General features: G+C 41.1%; 1 protein-coding gene across 1 annotated transcript; it reads left to right on the top strand.

Moving 5' to 3' along the window:
• The first annotated feature begins 1,663 nt into the window (after positions 1 to 1,663).
• On the top strand, positions 1,664 to 20,968 carry LOC129855882 (SLAM family member 9-like). Its single transcript, XM_055923984.1, has 5 exons — positions 1,664 to 1,777; positions 17,473 to 17,790; positions 18,221 to 18,499; positions 18,640 to 18,756; positions 20,119 to 20,968. The coding sequence occupies exons 1-5, from the start codon at positions 1,726 to 1,728 to the stop codon at positions 20,154 to 20,156; spliced, it is 804 nt and encodes a 267-aa protein (XP_055779959.1). The 5' UTR covers positions 1,664 to 1,725; the 3' UTR covers positions 20,157 to 20,968.
• The last annotated feature ends 363 nt before the right edge of the window (positions 20,969 to 21,331 follow it).

Genomic DNA, 21,331 nt, shown 5'->3' with positions numbered 1-21,331 from the left:
ACGTTTCTAATCAATCCTCAGGTACCCTAATATGTAAATAAACAATACAATTTAAGACGGAGAGTAGTGTGTTCAATACCGGAGATAAATAACGAAGTGCACTTCCTCATCCACACGCGCCACAAGACTACAGTCCAAATGAGAGCCACATTGAAAAACTACAAATTCTAGCTCATTTTTCTAAAAACAAAACTGAAACCCATTCTAAAGACTGTTGACATCTAGTGGAAGCCACAGGAACTGCAATCTGGGAGGTATTCTTTTGAAAAATCCATAAACAAGGATTTGAATGGGTGGTGACCTCAAAAAAAAAGAAATTCCAGATGGATTCTCCTCGGGTTTTTGCCTGCCATATCAATGCTGTTATACTCACATACATTATTTTAACAGTTCTAGAAACTTTAGAGTGTTTTCTATCCAATACTACCATTTATATGCATATCCTAGCTTCTGGGCCTGAGTAACAGGCAGTTGCCTTTGGGCACGTCAGTCATCCAAACTTCCAAATACTGCCCCCTAGCTCTAAGAAGTTTTAAGAACAAATTCTTATTTACAATGATGGCCTATGAACAGTGGGTTAACTGCCTTGTTCAGGGGCAGAATGACATCTTTTTACCTTGTCAGCTCAAGGATTCAATCTCGCAACCTTTCAGTCACTGGCCAAATGCTCTAACCACTAGGCCACCTGCCGCCCGACATACTCTTGCGCATTTTTCACATTTTGCCGCCTTAAATTAAAATATTAAAAGGGATTATATTGGGATTTTTTTTCACTGATCTTAACAACCTACAACACATTTTCAAACTAATAGAACAATTATAGAAATGTCACAATACTTTTGGTTCCTTAAAATGGGGGAACTATGTTCAAGAAGTGCTGCAATTCCTAAACGGTTCACCCAATGTGGATCAAAATACCCTCAAATTAAAGCTGACTGTCTGCACACACAGACACTCAGACATCCACCACACATTATGCCCTGTTCAAATTGGTCATTATTGTGTCACCTGGTCAAATTGTTCACAAAGCAGGATGGTGAATCCTTCACAAACATACAATATCCTTTAAATAAATGCATGTCGCTACACCCGTAATAATATCTGCTAAATATGTGCATGTGACCAATACATTTTAATTTTATTTGATGTAGAAAAAATATAATAATGTTTAATCAAGAATGATTAGAGAGTGTTCCTGGCTGTTTTCTCTCTCTCCTCCCCTCTCTCTCTCTCTCTCTCTCTCTCTCTCTCTCTCTCCTTCTCTCTCCCCCCCTCTCTCGCTCTCCCCCTTCTCTCTCGAAATGGAATGCTCCTCCACCATCACTTAACATTCAAAAATTATCTGGAGAAGAAAGAATGCACACAGGATGAGTTCATCCAAAACAGTCTTTTGAGAGACAAATGAACAGGTGTTACCTTTGATGCCATTTCATCATATTGAAAAACACTGCAAAGATTCCTGGGTACACCACCAAGGCTGCCGCTGGGATAACAGGATAATATCTCCCTCCATGCCCCTCCTCTTTTTTGTGTTGTGTGTGAAAAGCAAATACAGCTGTAGATGGAGTGGTAGTTGTTTCAAACTCCGCCCACCCGGCCCCTGGGACAGCTTCAACTAACAAACTCAATGTCTGGGCACTCTTGTTGAGTATGTAATACTATGTCATGTTATTTGTAGATGATTGTGTGGAACCAGTTGGATGATTGTATGGACTGTAGGCTACAATGCTGTTTTCTCAAAGAAAAAAACTGAAGGTGACGCTACTGTATCTATTCGGTATGTGCCCCTTGATTATTGTAACTGTGGTTGTAGAGACTGGAGACTAGAGACAGCTGTGCTTAATCTCATTTGTGACACCTTTAGACATTTTCCATGTTATACAGAAACATCATTATATATAGATATATATAGGTAAGGTGTACATGAAGGCTTATTAGTCTTATTAGTTATGTTCCCAAATGTAATTACTATATCTGCACACTAGGCTACCTGATGCTTTATACAATTTTATGGGACTTCCACTGTTGTTCCAGACGTAGCGTACACCCTTAAGTTACACAAATGATATAAAAGGAGGCATCGACCCATTTGCTAAGGATGTAGGGAGTTTTTCTGTGCAAAAGCATTTACACAAGTATAGCCGCAGAAATCAGTTTGATGGTGGGGGCTGGGCGCTGTTTTTCATTCGTTTTTTTTCTTATTTTATATTTTTTAGTGGGTGCTACAGCACCCCTATTTCCCGTGGCTATGTTCACAAGCTTTGATGGCTACACCTAACAACAGTTGTGTGAAAAACATGTGTGTAGACAAATTCTGCACACAAGTTGATCAACTTGAGTAACTCATTTTAACAGGCAGGTGACTTAACTATTTCTCTGAGACTAATGATCTGACTGCAACCAATTACCCTCTTATTTGAATGTTGGGCTTAAATGTGAACTCACACAAGTCATTCCCCTCTGTGTTCAGGATGGAGATTAGAGAGCACTTTCTCTTGGTAAGGAGATGTTATCAACTCAATGGATTAGATGTTTGTTAAACTTGCCTAAAGCGCTGATCTCGAACAACTTCCCTTTTCTGAAATGGTATTATTTTAAAAACATTATTGTCATGATAAGAACTAGAATTGGGAATCTCCTCCATGGTGTTGTATCATTGAATGACAATGAGCCCAGGTCCATCAACAAAATGAAGAACCCCGATTATCAAATGTTCAGGGCCTGTTTCCTGGACACAGATTAAGCCCTGGACTAAAAAGTACGCACAATGTAGAATCTCCATTAAAATTGTATTTTAGTCCAGGACGAGGCCTAATATGTGTCTGGGAAACAAGCCCTCAAAGTATTTAAGATGTAGTGTGAGAAGGAAACGATGTGGGTTTTCAGGTTTGGGTTTTGTCTGTCATATCTATCTTGAGTTTCTTGACTGAGGCGCTTGTGAACTGTTAAGGGACTGTAAGTTATTTATAATGAGGGATACCTGGAGAAAATCGGACCTCTCTGGAATGAAAAAGGATGACCCTTCGGTAAAATATATTTTTACCCTCCCTGAACGCTTAAAATAAGTAACCCCCCTATACCCAAAATAATAATTAAAACAATGTGGATAGCAGAGAACCTGCCTACCGTTTACCCTCAAGCCTAGGACAGACCAGAGCCTTTAGATAGGCAGTTTCAGAAAAGTTGTCAGAAGATTGTGGATTCACATTCCACCACGAACAAGTGTAAGTGAAAGTATCTCCATTATAATAAAAGCACTGAATGAATCTATCATATTGTTTGAATTCAGAGAAAGAAAATGCCTTTTATAGACGCATTTCATGCAATTCTACATCATTTTAAATGACTGAAGACAAGCGGAATCTTTTAATACCACAACAGAGCATGACAACAAATGAGCGCATTGCTGCAGCACCAGAGAGGTTTTAATTTCTATACAGGCTACTGTTAAAAAAAGTGGATAGTCTAAGTTAGGAACAGTGAGAACAGTGTAAAAATGAACCAGTTACATCTGATGTATCTAATCGTCGAGTTTGAGAAAAAGCCATTTATTTTTTGAACACAGGGCCGCATATCATCAGGTAGGCCTACAGTATATGCACTTGTAACTTTTTTTACATTCAGGAAACTATCTACTAATTTATCATACTTTTTCCATGATATTGTTGTTACAAAATACATTAGTGTTGACTGTGATTAGGGCATGGGAATATAAGAACATCTGCTATGCTAAATTAACCAACTGCATGCATAGCTCACCACTTGATCCTCAAACCAAAGACTGGCCAAACTCGTGTTTCTAAAGTGTATTCAAAGGCACTGTAGAATGACTGTATAGCTTAATAAGGCATTATTTGTTTCATTATTGTTTAATTCTAAGTAATTGTTTTTGGAAATGTCTATTTATACAGCCTAAATGCAAAATGTATAGGCATGTTGTTAAGCATCGATTTTCACCTAAAATGACACCCTAATCTAACTGCCTATAGCTCAGGACCTGAAGCAAGGATATGCATATTCTTAATACCATTTGAAATGAAACACTTTGAAGTTTGTGGAAATGTGAAATTCATGTAGGAGACTGTAACACATTAGATCTGGTAAAATATTTAAAAAAAAATGTAAATTCATCTTTGAAATGCAAGAGAAAGGCCATACATTGTAGATTGAGATCCTGTAGAACTCTAGGAATAATTTAGATGTTGTCCACAGGATAGCAGCAGTGTGTGAAAAGTTTCAGACTGATCCAGTGAATAATTAATTCACAACACAAAATGTTGCATCAAGTCTGCCATGAGTTTTCAAAATGTGCCGAATTGGTCAATTTATACATTTTCAAGTACATAACTATAGAGATCATACAAAAATGCTCTGGCAATAAAAATTATAAGTTTACACACTCTGGGTGTTGCCAGAGAGCTGTGGGGTCAAACTGTAGAACCCAGTTTCTATATTTAAATATAAAAATACATTTTATTTCTGTGACCCTCAGGATGACAAATTAGAGAAAGATTACTGAATGTAAGTACATTACCAGTTGCCGTGATAAGTGTTTTATCCTCAAACAATAGCATGGTATTTTTTTGCTGTAATAACTACTTTAAACAGCACACTCCAGTTAGATTAACAAGAATGTAAGCTTTCTGCCCATATTAGACATGTCTATGTCCTGGAAAGTTGGCTGCTGTTTACAACGTCATTATTGTCACATTATCGCATATTAATCAACAACAGTCCCGTTTTAGGCACACCGATGACATTGCATTTAAACAACAGCACTTTAAAACCTCTGAGTGCTCCTTCCTGCCTGTAGTGTCACAAATGCTTCGCAATTAATTTCTTAAAATGGCAGGCTATAGCCTTGAAAGAATATTAACATAGCCTAAACAATTAATTTCCGTTCCTTCCTAGGCTACCTGGCTTACCCCTGACTGATTTAGAGATAGTATGTTGTTTAATTGCCTGTTTAAATGTTGAACTTCAATTGATAGTGACAGAATCACACATTACTTCCCAAGCAAAGAACATTTGTCTCCTCGGCTAAAGAGGTTGTAGCACAAACTTCTATGTCATAAGCTAGGTTTTCATGTAATTGGGACAGATTTTCATGTGAATACCCTAGAATTTGCATGCGCATTTTCTCACCTGTGGTGTGTTTCCACCAAATTGACTTTTCATAGATAAAAATCAGTGTGTGATGACTTTACGCACACAAATTGTACTTTTTAGCTTAAGTTTTCATGTACTGAATAAAAATAGAAAGTTCAATAAGTTTCCATCGCATTTTGAACTATACCAATAGTATTGTCATGATCAAATGTGAACTATGGTCTTGGCATGTGCGCTCTAGTCAACACATCACAGATATAGTGTTTAGGCTGTGCGGGTAAAGTCTACATCAGGGATAGGCAACCCTGTTGATGAAGTGCCGCAGACACTTCATGTTTTTGATTTACCCGACCTGCTAGACCAGGTGTGTTGAATTTAGGATATCACTGAACTGCTGAATTACCTCAGTTGGTCAGGTGTGGTGCATAGTTGGAACAAAATCCTGCAGTACCTGCAGAACTCCAGGAACAGGGTTCCCTACCCATGGTCTACATGATGAGATTATTATGGATTTTTTTATTTGTAAAATGGCAGTCAAGTATTGATCATAATGTCACCAGAATCAGATCCTCGATATTTATTGGAAAGGAGGATCAAGATCACTGTACAATTTCAACACCCTGTGAAGTTCATCATAAGTTATTTCATCTGTTGACTAATAAACTGCATGGTTTCCGAGTCGTAGTGGGAGGTTCACACACTATGTCATTTTGTGACTCCAAGTTTACTTCGACATGATGGTTTTTATAACAATATTTGCGTTTAAAGGTGTTTCCACCATTATTTATTTTACCGACACAAAAGATCCCAGCATGTCGAACGAACAAATGATCGTCGGCATTTAAAAAACAGTTTTTAAAAAAATGCAGTATGACTTTGTTCACATAAAACTGCAGATACAAACGTGGTTAGAGAGACAAACCAAAGATATCCCATATGCCTTTACCCGTCATGTCTTTACCCGGCATTTTACAGCTTGTTTCTAGCATGCAGCATTGCGGAATAAAACATTGGTATAGATCGCTTTATATAATCAGGTCCATCATTTTTTTCCTAAAACTTAAACCAACAAGGGGTAGGCCTAAGCCACAATACCCTCACACGCACGTCGTCAATTCGAGTCCTGGTTTTAACTTAACACACCAAGCCTTTCACTTAGGGTGGCAGGTAGCCTAGTGGTTAGAGCATAAAGTTTGCAAGATCGAATCCCCGAGCTGACAAGGTACAAATCTGTCGTTCTGCCCCTGAACACTGGACATGCTCTAATATACTGCTGAAATGCCCAATGTCTCGCTTGTTGAACTCGGGATTGCCTAGCAGTGATAGTGGTTCCTCTCCCTCGCTTGTTGGTGTTGATTTCAGTCTGTCCATTTGGTGATGGTAAATCCTTCATTAAATACATTGGAAATGTACAAATCTACAGTGTGCATTTGCAATATATTACAAAGGGCATTTAACTTCATGAATTGGACATGCTCTAATATACTGCTGAAATGTCCAATACAGACACCTAACTCACTTTGTCCCACTCATTTAGAAGCCAACTATCACATAACCATAAAAAAATGTCCACACGACTCACAGTGCACTACTGACCTAAGCTCTAGAACAGGTTTACACAATTTCAGAGTTCTAGGTCTGAAGGTTCTTTGATGGGGCGAATGCCGGTAACTATTAGGGCTCCTGAGTGGCGCAGTGGTCTAAGACACTGCAGTACCTGGTTTGAATCCAGGCTGCATCACATCCGTCTGTGATTGGGAGTCCCATAGGGTGGTGCACAATTGGCTCTGGGTTTGGCCGGGGTAGGTCGTCATTGTAAATAAGAATTTATTCTTAATTGACTTGCCTAGTTAAAGAAATATACAAATTTTTGCAGGCTCTGTGTGTATGTAACACGGAACCCAATCCGGCTGCGCGCGTGCGCTATCGTGCATAAAAAAATGTTTCCTCCCACACCAAACGCGATCATGACACGCAGGATAAAATAGCAAAACAAACTCTGAACCAATGACATTAATTTGGGGACAGGTCGAAAAGCAATAAACATGTATGGCAATTTAGCTAGTTAGCTTGCACTTGCTAGCTAATTTGTCCTATTTAGCTAGCTTGCTGTTGCTAGCTAATTTGTCCTGGGATATAAACATTGAGTTGTTATTTTACCTGAAATGCACACGGTCCTCTAATCCACATATAAAACGGCCAACCGAATCATTTCTAGTCATCTCTCCTCCTTCCAGGCTTTTTCATCTTTGAACTTATATGGTGATTGGCATTTACACTTTTACCACAACAACCGGCAAAACATTTCGTCTTTCAATCACCCACGTGGGTATAACCAATGAGGAGATGGCACATGGCTACCTGCTTCTATAAACCAATTAGGAGATGGGAGAGGCAGGACTTTCAGCGCGATCTGCGTCAGAAATAGAAAGGAGTTCTATTTTAGCCCTTGGCAACGCAGACGCTCGTTGGCGCGCGCAAGCAGTGTGGGTGCAGTAATTGAATAACATGGATTTCAAAATTTATTTTGCGACGCTCGCGCACGCGACATGTCCGGTCTGGTCAGCATGTAAGCCCCACACTGTGTCCCTCCATCTTGGCTGTGTGTGTGTGTGAGTTTTTTCTTGGACATCTGATTTGTATAAATTACTGATTTACAAAAAAATGGTGTCTTATGAGTAACCGTAAATTATGTTCGGTGTCAGCAGCCATTTCCAGTGAGAAATGTTCTGGTGGAAGCTATTCGGCTGTAGCTTTTAGTACAAAACTGAGATACAACTAATTGAACTCCAATGCCAGTTGTTTGTCAGAATTAAAACCATCTAGTAATAACAAACTGTTATAACCTGGAAAATGATTTTCGCCTACTGTAAACATTGCACTACGCAATCACAATATGAATTGGAGATGGATGTGGGTCAAGTGGGTCAGCGGGTGCCCTTCGGTCTGATTTATGTATATTTTTTATTTATTTAACCAGGCAAGTCAGTTAAGAACAAATTCTTATTTACAATGACAACCTAGGAACAGCAGGTTAACTGCCTTTTTCAGATGCAGAATGACAGATTTTTTACCTTGTCAACTCGGGGATTGGATCTTGCAACCTTTACGGTTACTAGTCCAACGCTCTAACCACTAGGTTACCTGCCGCCCCAGTGTTTTAATGATACAAATACAATATATTTTTCTATTATACAGTATCAACTGATTTATTCTGTATGGGGGGCCAAATCAGTCAGTCAACTCTAACACATGATGAGAGAATCATGCAGTTTTTAAAGTGTATTCAAGAAACGTAGCAAAGCTTAGTACGTCAGAATATAACCTATAAATCCCATCTAGTGTCAAGGACATCATTTTCTTGTTTTGTGTTGTACCCATAAATATTGACAGTAACCAAAATCATTTCACTAAATTAAATTATTAAGACAAAGTTAATGACCACTTGAGTCACAATCTGAATGCAAAATGACACCGGCAAAACCACATTTAATGTAGCAACACCTGCTGATTGTTCTGAACCATGTGATAGCCCGAAAGCTACCTGGATTATGTCAAGACTCCCGTAACGTGGCAGACTATGCAGTAGATTTTCACACTTCCGAGAGTGCCTGGAATCTGGAGTCCCTGTTCGATAACTTCCTTCATGGACTGTCAGGGAGATAAAAGATAAGCTCGCAGCTCGGGAGTTACCTTGGACCTCGATTTCCTCAATGCCTTAACTTCTCTAGGGTAGGGGGCAGCATTCAGAATTTTGGATGAAAAGCATGCCCAAATTAAACTGCCAGCTACTCATCCCCAGAAGATAAGATATGCATATTATTAGTATATTTGGATAGAAAACACTCTGAAGTTTCTAAAACTGTTTGAATCATGTCTGTGAGTATAACAGAACTTATTTAGCAGGTGAAACCCCGAGGACAAACCATTCAGATATTTTTTTGGGGGGGTCACTCTCTTTTCAATGAGCTTTCATTGGGAAACCAGATTTCTAAGGGACCTGCTTGCAGTTCCTACCACTTCCACTGGATGTCAACAGTCTTGAGAATTTGGTTGAGGTTATTCCTTTGTGTAATGAAGAAGTACGGCCATCTTGAACGAGAGTCACTCGACGTGTCAGGTTTGTTAGAGGCGCCAGACCAGAAAGCATGCTACATATTGTTTTAATCCTGTATTGAACACAGATCATCCAGTCTTCAATTTTATCGATTATTAACGTTAGAAAATACCTAAAGTTGTATTACAATACTAGTTTGAATTTTTTTGGCAAAGTTTACAGGTAACCTTTGCGATATTTTGTTGTCACTTTTGAGCAAGTTGGAACCGGTGTTTTTCTGGATCAAACGCGCCAAATAAATGGAAATTTTGGATATATATCGACGGAATTAATCGAACAAAAGGACCATTTGTGATGTTTATGGGACATATTGGAGTGCCAACAACAGAAGCTCGTCAAAGGTAAGGCATGAATTATATTTTTATTTCTGCGTTTTGTGTCGCGCCTGCAGGGTTGAAAAATGCTTATCTCTCTTTGTTTACAATGGTGCTATCATCAGATAATAGCATCGTTTGTTTTCGCCGAAAAGCCTATTTAAATTCTGACATGTTGGCTGGATTCACAACCAGTGTAGCTTTAATTTGGTATCTTTCATGTGTGATTTATTGAAAGTTTGATTTTTATAGTAATTTTTATAGTAATTCATTTAATTTGGCGCTCTGCATTTTCTCAGCCTTTGTGCCAAGTGAGACAGTAGCGTCCCGCCTAAACTCAGATTTTTGGATATAAATATGAACTTTACCGAACAAAACATACATGTATTGTGTAACATGAAGTCTTATGAGTGTCATCTGATGAAGATCATCAAAGGTTAGTGATACATTTTATCTCTATTTCTGCTTTTTGTTACTCCTCTCTTTGGTTGGAAAAATGCCTCTCTTTTTCTGTGACTTGGCTCATACCTAACATAATCGTTTGGTGTGCATTCGTCGTAAAACCTTTTTGAAATTGGACACTTTGGCTGGATTTACAACAAGTGTATCTTTAAAATGGTGTAAAATACTTGTATGTATGAGGAATTTAAATTATGGGATTTCTGTTGTTTTGAATTTGGCGCCCTGCAGTTTCACTGGCTGTTGACGAGGTGGGACGCTACCGTCCCACATACCCTAGAGAAGTTAACCATTAGTATTGATGGGCGTCTACGGGAATGCAGGAGGGGGAGGAGGTCTGGTTCCGGTCACACTCGCCCATCCGCTGCTGTTTGCTCATCTCCGAAGAAGTCCGGAAGTCCCCGAAGTCTTTAAATCCGAGATGAGCCAAAGCCACCCGAGATCCCTCGGGAATCATCGGGGACGGGCGTCTCGTTCACTCTGGAGCCTATGCAACCGGGCACAGCTAGATTATTGCCTAAGGAATGTTCGCGTAGGCTGAGCTCCAACAGTTGAATGTATTGTGGTGCTGTGGGGTTCACTCTGGAGCCCGTTCTGCTACTCACATTGCCTTAAAGCGGTGCAGCCTCCCCCGGGACGTCCTCCTACGGGTTTAGGTAAAGCCTCGGATTTCTCTGCCATTCCTGCAGAATACCAGGACCTCCTGGAGGTTTTCAGCAAGGCATATTGAATTGTTTTGTGTTTGTCTACCTCGACAACATTCTTATTTACTCCCGTTCTGCCCAAGAACACGTCCTTCATGTCCGACAAGTTCTTCAGTGCCTCCTGGAGAACCAGTTGTTCGTGAAAGCAGAGAAGCTCTACTATCTCCTTTCTGGCATACGGCATCGCTGAGGGGAATGTTCAGATGAATCCTGAAAAGGTGAGAGCGTTGGTGGATTGGACCCAACCCATGTCCAGTGTGCAACTGCAATGTTTCCTGGGATTTGCTAATTTCAACTGCTGTTTCATTCAGAGCTTCAGCACCCTGGTGGCTCCTCTCTCTGCACTCACTTCTCCCAAGGTACCGTTCACATGGTCCCCAGCTGTTGACAGGGCATTTGTGGATCTCAAGCATCGGTTCACCACAGCCCCCATCCTCATCCATCCGGACCCGTCCCGTCAGTGGTTGAGGTTGGCGCTTCCGACGTTGGAGTGGGGTCCATACTGTCCCAGTGGTCTACCCAGGACCAAAAGCTTCATCCCTGTGCCTTCCTGTCCCATCATTTCAACTCCGCGGAGAGAAACTATAACATAGGGAACCGGGAACTTCTGGTGGTCAAGATGGCATTGGAGGAGTGGAGGCACTGGCTGGAATGGTTAGAAAATCAATTTTTTGGTGTGGACTGACCATAACATTTTTGAAAATCTCCTCACAGCCAAGCGCCTTAACTCTAGGCAGGCCTGTTGGGCTCTGTTATTCACCAGGTTCAACTTCACCATCTCCTACCGCCCAGGGTCCAAGAATGTGAAGCAAGATGCCCTCTCTCACCTGTACAGTTCCGCTGCCACACCCTCTGACTCCAAGACCATCCTCCCCACCTCATGTCTTGCGGCATCAGTTGTCTGGGTATTGAGATCCTGGGCCGCAAGGCACAACGTTCCCAGCCGGACTCCTCCAGGCTTACCTGTCACCCTGGCTCCCGTTGAACACTGGCCTTCCTCCGACAATTCTTCTGGTGGCCCACTATGGTTCCTGACGTCGCGGCCTTCGTCGCCGCATGCACGGTGTGTGCCCAGAATAAGACTCTGCGGCAAGCTCCGTCTGGCCTCCTTCAGCCACTTCCAGTTCCTCATCGCCCCATATTTCCATGGATTTTGTCGCTGGGCTTCCTACGTCTGATGGCAAAACCACTATCCTGACGGTAGTGGATAGGTTCTCTAAGGCTGCCCATTTCATCCCTTTCCCCAAGTTACCTTCAGCCAAGGAGACGGCCAAGCTTATGGTGCAGCACATCTTTCGAATCCATGGACTCGACATTGTCTCTGATAGTGGTCCTCAATTCTTGTCCTGATTCTGGAAGGCATTCTTATTGAGTTGTCGGCCAGCCTGTCCTCCAGGTTTCATCCCCATTCCAACGGCCAGTCGGAGCGTGCCAATCAAGACCTGGAAACGACACTTCGGTGCGTCGTCTCGACAAACCCCACCACCTGGAGCCAGCAACTGGTCTGGGTGGAGTATGCTCAGAACACTCTTCCCTGCTCGGGCCACTGGGCTCTCCCCTTTCGAGTGCTCCATGGGGTATCAGCCTCCACTCTTCCCGAGCAAGAAGATGAAGCCAACATACCATCGGCCCAGATGTTCCTCCGCCACTGTCGGCGTACCTGGAAAAGAGCTCGGTCGGCTCTTCTCAAGACCACCTCCAGGTATCGTCGACAAGCGGACCACCACCAGACTCCAGCTCCCCGCTGTCGTCATGGGCAGAGGGTATGGCTGTCTACACAGGACCTGCCCCTTCGGGTGGAGTTCCGTAAACTTTCTCCCCAATTTATTGGTCCTTTCCCCATCTCTAAAGTCCTTAGTCCCACTGCTGTTCGTCTTCTGTTACCCCGTACCCTCCGTATACATCCCACTTTTCATGTGTCCAGGATTAAGCCCTTGCCTCACAGCCATTTGTCTTCTGTTTCCAGGCCCACCCCTCCTCTCTGTGTCATCAATGGCCATTGGGCGTACACGGGGAGACACCTCCTGAGTGTTCGACCGCAGGGCAGGGGTTTCCAGTACCTGGTTGACTGGGAGGGTTATGGTCCAGAGGAGAGCTAGCTAGCTAACGTTTGCCAACTTTTGCCTAGCTCTAGCTTATAGTACATCATACAAGTTACTTTGGTATACAGTGCCCTCCACTAACATTGGCACCCTTGGTAAATATGAGCAAAATTGGCTGTGAAAAAAAATGTCTTTGCTGTTTATCCCCCTGGTCTTTCATTCAAAATGTTCACAAAAAATGTGAAATCAATGTAATAAATATTTTTCTCCGAAACATTTGTGCCACAATTATTGGCATTCCTATAAATGTTTTATGAGTAAAATCTAACAGAAGTATATTCCCTTTCATATATTATGTTTTTAAGTTCACATGAGTGACTAGGAACACTTAAGAGGTAAACTATGACTTCCTGTTTCACTGGGGTATAAATATGAGGTGACACACAGGCCAAGTTCCCATGGTCATCCATCCCTATGGGAAAGACCCGAGAATACAGTAATGATGTTCAACAAAAGGTTGTTGAGCTGCACAAATCAGGAAATGACTATAAGAAAATAGCTAAACGGTTGAAAATGCCCAACTGGAGATGTTAACAATCGGCCTGGAAAAGGACGTGTGTCTATATTGACCCGACGCACAGTGAGGAGGATGGTTGGAGTGGCCAAAAAAATCTCTAAGGATCACAGCTGAAGAATTGCAGACGTTAGTTGGGTCGTGGGGTCAGAAAGTCTCCAAAACTGGGGCCTCCCAAGTGGCACAGCGGTAAAACATTTTTCATTGTATTTGTTTACCCCTTTTTCCCAATTTCATGGTATCCAATTGGTAGTTACAGTCTTGTCCCATCGCTGCAACTCCCGTACGGACTTGGGCGAGGCAAAGGTCAAGAGCCATGCGTCCTCCGAAACACGACACCGCCAAGCCGCACTGCTTCTTGACACAATGCCCACTTAACCCAGAAGCCGGAAGCCAGCCGAACCAATGTGTTGGAGGAAACACCGTACACTTGGCGACCGTGTCAACATGCATGCTAGCTTTGTCACTACAGATCCTGGTTCGATTCCAGGTTGTGTCGCAGCCGGCCGCAACTGGGAGACCAATGAGGCAGTGCACAATTGGCCAAGTGTCGTCCGGGTTATGGGAGGGTTTGGCCGTCCGGAATGTCCTTGTCCCGTTGCGCTCTAGACTCCCATGGCAGGCCGGGCCGGGCGCATGCATGTTGACACGGTAACTACCAATTGACTGACTGTAACTACCAATTGGCTACCATGAAATTGGGAAGAAGGGGTAAAAAAATACAATGAAAAAAATTACAAATATAATAATAAAGTCTCAAACTACGATCAGATGCGACCTACATAACCACAAGTTGTTTGGGAGGGTTGCCATAAAAAAAGCATTTGCTGTCATTAAACAACAAACTCAAGTGCCTACAGTTTGCCGAACTTTCAATGGGACCGGGTACTATGGTTAGATGAGACCAAAATAGAGCTTTTTGGAAACGAAAAATAGAGGTGGGTTTGGCATAGACATGCAGAAAAGTACCTCATCCCCACTGTGAAGTAGTGGATCTTTGATGTTGTGGGGCTGTTTTTCTTCCAAATGCACTGGACAACTTGTTGGGATACAAGGTATTGACTCCATCAAGTACCAGCAGATAATAAATCAAAGCCTGTCTGCCTCTGCTAGGAAGCTTAAACTGGGCCTTGGTTGGATCTTCCAGCAGGACAATGATCCAAAGCACACCTCAAAATCAACAGAAAAATGGTTCACTACCCACAGAATCAAGGTTTTGCCATGGACCTCCCAGTCCCCTGACCTAAACCCCATAGAAAACCTGTGGCATGAGCTGAAGAGGAGAGTCAATAAGTCCATATTTTGTTATATGCCTACTGTAGGTTCTGGCCATTACAATGCGTGTACACGTTTTTTTATGATTATGTTTGTTATTAACATAGTCCTAAAGCCTAACATAACAGTTTGAGGTGTTTCCGACACTCGCAAAATTGTGGCAGCTAGATGCAATAGCTTTCTTTTTTTTACAAAATACTTGTGTTTTAACACTTTATTAAACAGTGTATAAAGCTATAGTCTATTCTTTGTTTTTGTATGTCAGTGTGTGTTATGTTGGATGAGCAGGAAACAAATAGACATAGAGAAACACAGAGTCTCACGTCAATGTGACACATAGGGCTGGTTTCCGGACACAAATTAAGAATGAACATTGAAAGTGTTTTTTAGTCAGGACCAGTTTGACAAAATTGTTGAATCTCTGAAAAAACTGTCAGCTTAGATCTTTGCTAGCTACAAAATATATTCTAAATGAGCATCAGTCAGGCTTCAGACCAGGACATTGCAACATCTCGGCAGCATCACTGGTTTTAAATTAAGCAGAGGTGGAAAAGGTACCGAATTGTCGTACTTCACTCAAAGTAAAGATACCTTAATAGAAAATGACTCAAGTAAAAGTGAAAGTCACCCAGTAAAATACTACTTGAGTAAAAGTCTAGAAGTATTTGGTTTGAAATATACCTAAGTATCAAAAGTAAATAAAATTTCTAAAATATATTTTAGTATCAAAAGAAAAAGTCTAAATCATTTCAAATTCCTTATATTACAGATACCCCCCCAAAAATGACTTTTAATAGTACTTTGAAGTATTTTATTAAGTGGTACATTGTTTGGATCAGTATTAATTTCGTCAACAAAAATAATTACTAAAATATTCGTCAAACACTGGCTAAAGAGACCAAGAACAAGAACAAATGTTTTTCATTTCAGTTTACTAAAACGAAACTTGACTAAATTATCTCTGCTACTAAAATCTGACTACTAAATGGACTGGACAATAGTTTTTGGAGAGATTGAGAGCTTTTCCGTGTCTGCGCAGCGCAGTTCTGTTCAGCAGAAGGAAAGATGTTGTACATCAGCTTGTGAGGAAGCTTTGAGTGTGGGCAGAAAGGCAGACAGACTCCACTCTGATTATCGGCTACACATCGCGCAGGCGACTCGTGCAGTTGACTCTCTCTTTGCCTGGTTAAGAAACACAAGCTGCTTTACGAAATTAAAACAGTAGCAGCATTGATTTAAATAGTGATGCAACAGCCGAACTATGTTTTTCTCTTTCTTGAGTATAGAAGTAGGACGTTATTTTTTGAGTAATAAAGGATAGATTTTTTTTTTTTTACAATGATGGCATTTCAGAAATTGTGCCATTAACAGCAGAATAAGGATTTGCTGAGATAGTCTTTATTTCCATGTTTACTTAATTTCGGTGTGTAGAACCTAAAACAGTTCTTCAGCTGTCCCCATCCCTTGGTTTTTTGGTTTCAGGTAGAACCTTTATCCCAGGCGGCTCTACATGGAACCCAAAAGGGTTCGACCTGGAACCAAAAAGGGGTTTACCTAGAACCAAAAAGTGTTTTCCTATGGGCAGAGCCAAATAACCCTTTTGGAACCATTTTCTGTAAGAGTGTATACTTTCTTTCCTTACCGTCACCATCACATCAGGCCTTTACAGTTTCTCGGTCGCTAAGACACTTTCAATGAAACTGATCTCCATAATAACCTAAGGAGCACAACAGTATATTTTGCAAAACTGTAAGTGCAAATACTAAGCAAATGTTTGCAAAACAGTAAACACAACTCTCTACAAAAGACACTGATACAAATTACTCCCATGAATGTGAACCTCTTCTGCACGGATGCAAAACTTCTTTACACAATTGTTCACTCAGCAATCAGTCCTTATTCATGGTTTGGGAGGTCACTCACCTCTGAGTTGCTGTTTGCAAGAATGGACCGCGTAAGAGGCAAAGGTCAAGGGCAAAGGAGAGGTAGAGGGGTTCAGATGTGTGGAGGTGGAAAGTTTATGATTACCGTCCACATGACCAGATGTCCCTCCTAGACGCAATGAATGTCAGTTGTATGGAAATCACTGCAGAGGACTGCCAAGCGTGGATGTGCCATGCAAGGAGATGTTTTCCTCACTGCATTGCAAGGGAAAACATTCAGTGTGATGTTGATGAAAACATGTGGCCTGATTGACAAGGATGAATAGACTGAACGTAGTGTATACTGTATTGGTGTGGCCTTTTTTTTACATTTCTTTGTTTTTGCAGTGATTTGTTAGCTTGGTGTATTTTATTTGTATTCTCTGTATATACTGTACAGCATCACTGAATTTGTGAAGGACAACATGGAAAAAGGTCAAATAAAGTATTTTGTTTCTGGATATTCATGCTCTTCAGTGACATTCTTTCTGTGTTGGTCATCTTTGGTAAAATCAATTTAGGAAAAAAGAATACAGCCCATGTTGGGATAATATATTTACTTGTCTTTTATGGTGCATATTATAATTATAGTATCAACAAATGGCACAGAAATATAAAAGAGGGTTAACGATGATAGAGTATATTGATAGTTGTAGTTAGCATTTATTGGGCCATTGTGTAATGATTTATTGAAATTACTTTTCATTAGATAACAAGTTGTATGTTTTGATGGAGGTAGTTGATTTTGAGTCATGTATTTAATGTTTTGAGAGTCTTGATGAATTTTGCTAATTAAATGTGTCATTTTGGCCAACGTGCTCGAGTTTGGGGCTGATTGTTAATTTTTTTTAAGTTAACAAGCAATCAAGAAACTGAAATTTGCTACATTGATATTAGAGAATAACTATGATATTTAAATCAGTGCTTTCATATTGAGTCTCTCTTTCTCTCCACAGTACTCTGCTCAGCCCAGCATTCAGCTCAGCCTGAGACTTCCCAGGTGAAAGGCATCGTGGGAAAGTCTCTCTCTTTTCCAGAGAAGGTGTTGAAGTCTGGCAATTTACTTCATGGAGACCTTGGCAATATTGCACTCGTGTACCCTGGTGAACAAACTCTTACCTACCTTGTGAAGATATTTAAAAACCGCCTTCACTGGAACAATGTTACTGGATTCTTCACTTTGTCAGACCTACAAATGGATGATTCTGGGGTTTATACTGTGGAGAATACAGATGAAGGGAAGACAACACATACATTTCACCTGACTGTGTACTGTAAGTGTGTGTGTGTGCAGTAAATTACAAAATCATTAAAGTGGCAATGAGCAGTAGAAACAATACTAAAGCGGTCGCTTTATTGGTTCGGTAAAAAGCTGAGGGATGTTTTTGGAGAAATGTAACCACTCTCAAACTCATAGACATAGCGATGGATGCAAGGACTGATCAGCCATTATATAAAGATTGTAGTTTATAGTTACATAGTGTTTGTTTACAATGTCTTTGTTTACAAACACCAGAGTTAAACAAGCTTATGGGTTCTCTGATGGGGACTAAGGTCATGAAGCAATTGTAAATATTCTTTAAGTATCAATGAGTACATATCATTCATTTATAAGTCCAAAAATGGATGTACCAACTGATCTTTCCCACTTGAAAGATAATTTCAATTTCAGTAATTCACATTTTTTCATTATTTGTCTTCCAGATGTTCTGTCCAAACCTCAGGTGACGGTCCATGACAACATCTCCTGTAGCGTGGTGTGTTCTGTGGAGAACGGGAGAGAGGTGACCCTGTCCTGGTACAGAGGAGGGGAGATACTCAACCAGACCAGCAGCCCTGACCTCAACATCACCCTCTCTCTACCTCTCAAGGTGGATGTACAGACCAGAGACTCTTACAGATGTGAGGCTGCCAACCCAGTCAGCAAGGAGACAGCTGTTGTTCCAAATCCCTGTATAGAGAGTGATCCCTCCAAGGTGGCAGGTAAAAACATGTACAGTAGCAATGTTACATTGCAGATATCCAGACAATACCAACTTCTATATGAAACATTAAGTATGGTAGAGCTCATTTTATGAAACACTGTTTTAATTCAAATATTGTTTTCTTTTGTTTTACTTTAGATGGTGATGAGAGGACTCGAGGTTGTCTTATTATTGCTGTAATCTGTGTTCTGGTTGCCTCAGGACTTGTTGGACTTGCAATATATCTTAAGAGGAGAAACGGACACTCACATACAGGTATTAATCTTTTAACGGGGTGAGGTCATTCTCCACGTTAAAGTCAAAACATCTTGTGCACATCCTTTTCTTAATTATCATGGATAGTGATTTGGAAAACGTAGGAAATGTTTGCCTGAACTTATCTTCCACACTTCCTCTGCTTGGTCAGACAGCTGCATTTTCTCAGACCACTTCTCTAAATGTTGAAAATGCAGAAGGCACATACACACAAGCACACTCTGACAATATTTACTTTATAGGTTCTCTGGTGCCAAAATCACTGCTAGTACAGACACAGGCACCCATGAGTCCTTAGTGTTTGTAGAACCTGTCTTGGGGGTGAGCATTTGTGCATATCTGTCAGTTACTCTCACCCACACTATATATTTAATTTCCTTTATTTGCCTTTATAGATTCACCCGAAAGAGAGCAAGATGACATTCATTATGCAGAGATAACTCACATTAAACCAGCGGATAACCAGGTTAGTAATAATACTACTGGCTGATTAACATAGGAGATGTAATACAGCAGCTTTAGCAGCCCTCATGGCTACAACTGTAGGCTTTAGCTCTGTGCCAGTGGGTTAATGTGGTTTTGAGTTGCACAGACCTCTTGAGTTTGATAACCGGCCTGATGTCACTGCAACCAGTTTTGCCCATATGATATGGTTGGGTTGCACAATGAGAAGCCACACTGCATATTGTACATACAGTACCAGTCAAACGTTTGGACACACCTACCCATTCAACCGGCCTCACAACTGCAGACCACATGTAACCATACCAACCAGGACCTCCACATCCGGCTTCTTCACCTGTGGGTCGTCTGGGGGGGTCTTTTTCTGTCTGTAAAAAAGCCATTTTGTGGGGAAAATTCATTCTGATTGTCTGGGCCTGGCTCCCGCGTGGGTGGACCTATGCCCTCCCTGGCCCACCAATTGCTGCACCCTTGCCCAGTCATGTGAAATCCATAGATTAGAGCGTAATTAATTTATTTAAATTGACTGTCCTTTAATGAACTGTAATTCAGTAAAATCTTTGAAGTTGTTGCATTCATATTTTTGTTCAGTATAGCAATGCCTTTGATTTTCCCGTGTCTTTAACAGTATTTGTCAAGTCAGTGGACTTTTAAGCTTGGCTTCTTGGTTCCTCCCACTAGATTTAGGAATGGTTCTAGATGTGTTGACTGTTGAGTTACTTACTGCAGAACAATGAGAATAGACAAGAGAGCATCAGACGTGTCTTGTTTCCTTCCTCTGGTACAAAGTATCTAATAACGTAACATATTATAATTTTTTGTTGTTGCTTTCCTACACCCCCCTCTTTCCTTGTCCCTCTCAATCCTTTCCTCCCTACCTCCCTCCCTCTCCCTGTCTAGGAGGAGCGAACAGGTATACAAGGACTGGAGTCACTTAGAGACAACCCTAACCTGACAGTTTATGATACACTCCAGTTACATCGCATGGCTGTCAGCGAGGATGTTGACACTGCATGAAGGAGCAAAACAGGAAGGTTCTGAGAGGGTGACATGATAATTCACATCCAAGAGAAGAACGTGGACATTGAGACAGAATTATAGTAAATATTAGTTTAGGAAACCTAATGGAGTCACAGTTGTTATTGGAGAAAATTCCCATTTAACCATTGCGCTATCATTTCAAACTTCCTGTGTCATTCTCACAGTCTTTTGTTGAATTGGGGCCTCGATGAGATTCACTGATGCAGACAAATTCAATAGCTATGCAAAGGGTTATTAGTAGGATGATCCCTTTTTTCAAGTGCCCATTGTCCCAATATATAGGTTAAAACAAATGGAACCTCTTAATACAATTCACTAGTGTGTTTGCTATGCTATTACTGGGCCAAAGCTTCTTTTCAGTATTGTCTGTTCTGTTGTTTAACATGTAGGTGCCTCTCCTGTATCTTTTAGTAGCTTGTCATTGTTTAGCTTGCCAGTAAATAGCAGCGGTGTATATAAAAAGCAGATGTTTGGTGAGATAAAGGCTGTTAGGCAACGTTGGAAACAAAAAGTCCACAAGATTATATTTTCACCATGTAGATTCTATTGAAACATTTTTGAGTGGTCGATCTTGATTTGCATTTTGACTCAGAAAATGATCTTTGGTGACATTTTTCTCTTATTGCTTTTCACAAAATGCAGACGTGCTTAAGTGTAGTTCAGATCTCGCTTTGACTACAACTGTGTTCATGCAGTTTTAATGTACGAAATCAACAGGTTAGTTTATTATGATGGACCATTTACTGCTTGTCCTTATCTACACAGTATGTAGGTCATCATATCTTAAGAATACAATCACTCGGACCTCCCGAGTGGGGAAGTGGTCTAAGGCACTGCATCGCTGTGCTAGCTTTGACCCTAGAAATCCTGGTTCGTGTCCAGTCTCTGTCGAGACCCATGGGGAGGTGCACAATGGCCCAGTGTTTTTAGGGGAGGGTTACAATCACTACCTCCTGCACGCTCCTGCAGACACTCCGTCTATTAGAGCATTTTGTGCTCCACCTACGTTAGCCAACATACGGTATATAACTGTGAAAAAATACCAAATCTACTGATACCATAGTGAGTTGTT

The sequence above is a fragment of the Salvelinus fontinalis genome, chromosome 5 (assembly GCF_029448725.1).
Source record: "Salvelinus fontinalis isolate EN_2023a chromosome 5, ASM2944872v1, whole genome shotgun sequence".
Classification (NCBI taxonomy): Eukaryota; Metazoa; Chordata; class Actinopteri; order Salmoniformes; family Salmonidae; genus Salvelinus; species Salvelinus fontinalis.
This window is presented reverse-complemented; position numbering and strand designations above follow the sequence as displayed.

What these genes read in the sequence shown, in the direction of transcription:
- LOC129855882 (XM_055923984.1), top strand. Translation starts at nt 1,726, where the DNA reads ATGCTGTTTTCTCAAAGAAAAAAACTGAAGGTGACGCTACTGTATCTA. An exon ending in ATTTCACCTGACTGTGTACT is followed by an intron (nt 17,791 to 18,220) that starts GTAAGTGTGTGT and finishes TTTGTCTTCCAG; the next exon opens with ATGTTCTGTCCAAACCTCAG. An exon ending in TGATCCCTCCAAGGTGGCAG is followed by an intron (nt 18,500 to 18,639) that starts GTAAAAACATGT and finishes GTTTTACTTTAG; the next exon opens with ATGGTGATGAGAGGACTCGA.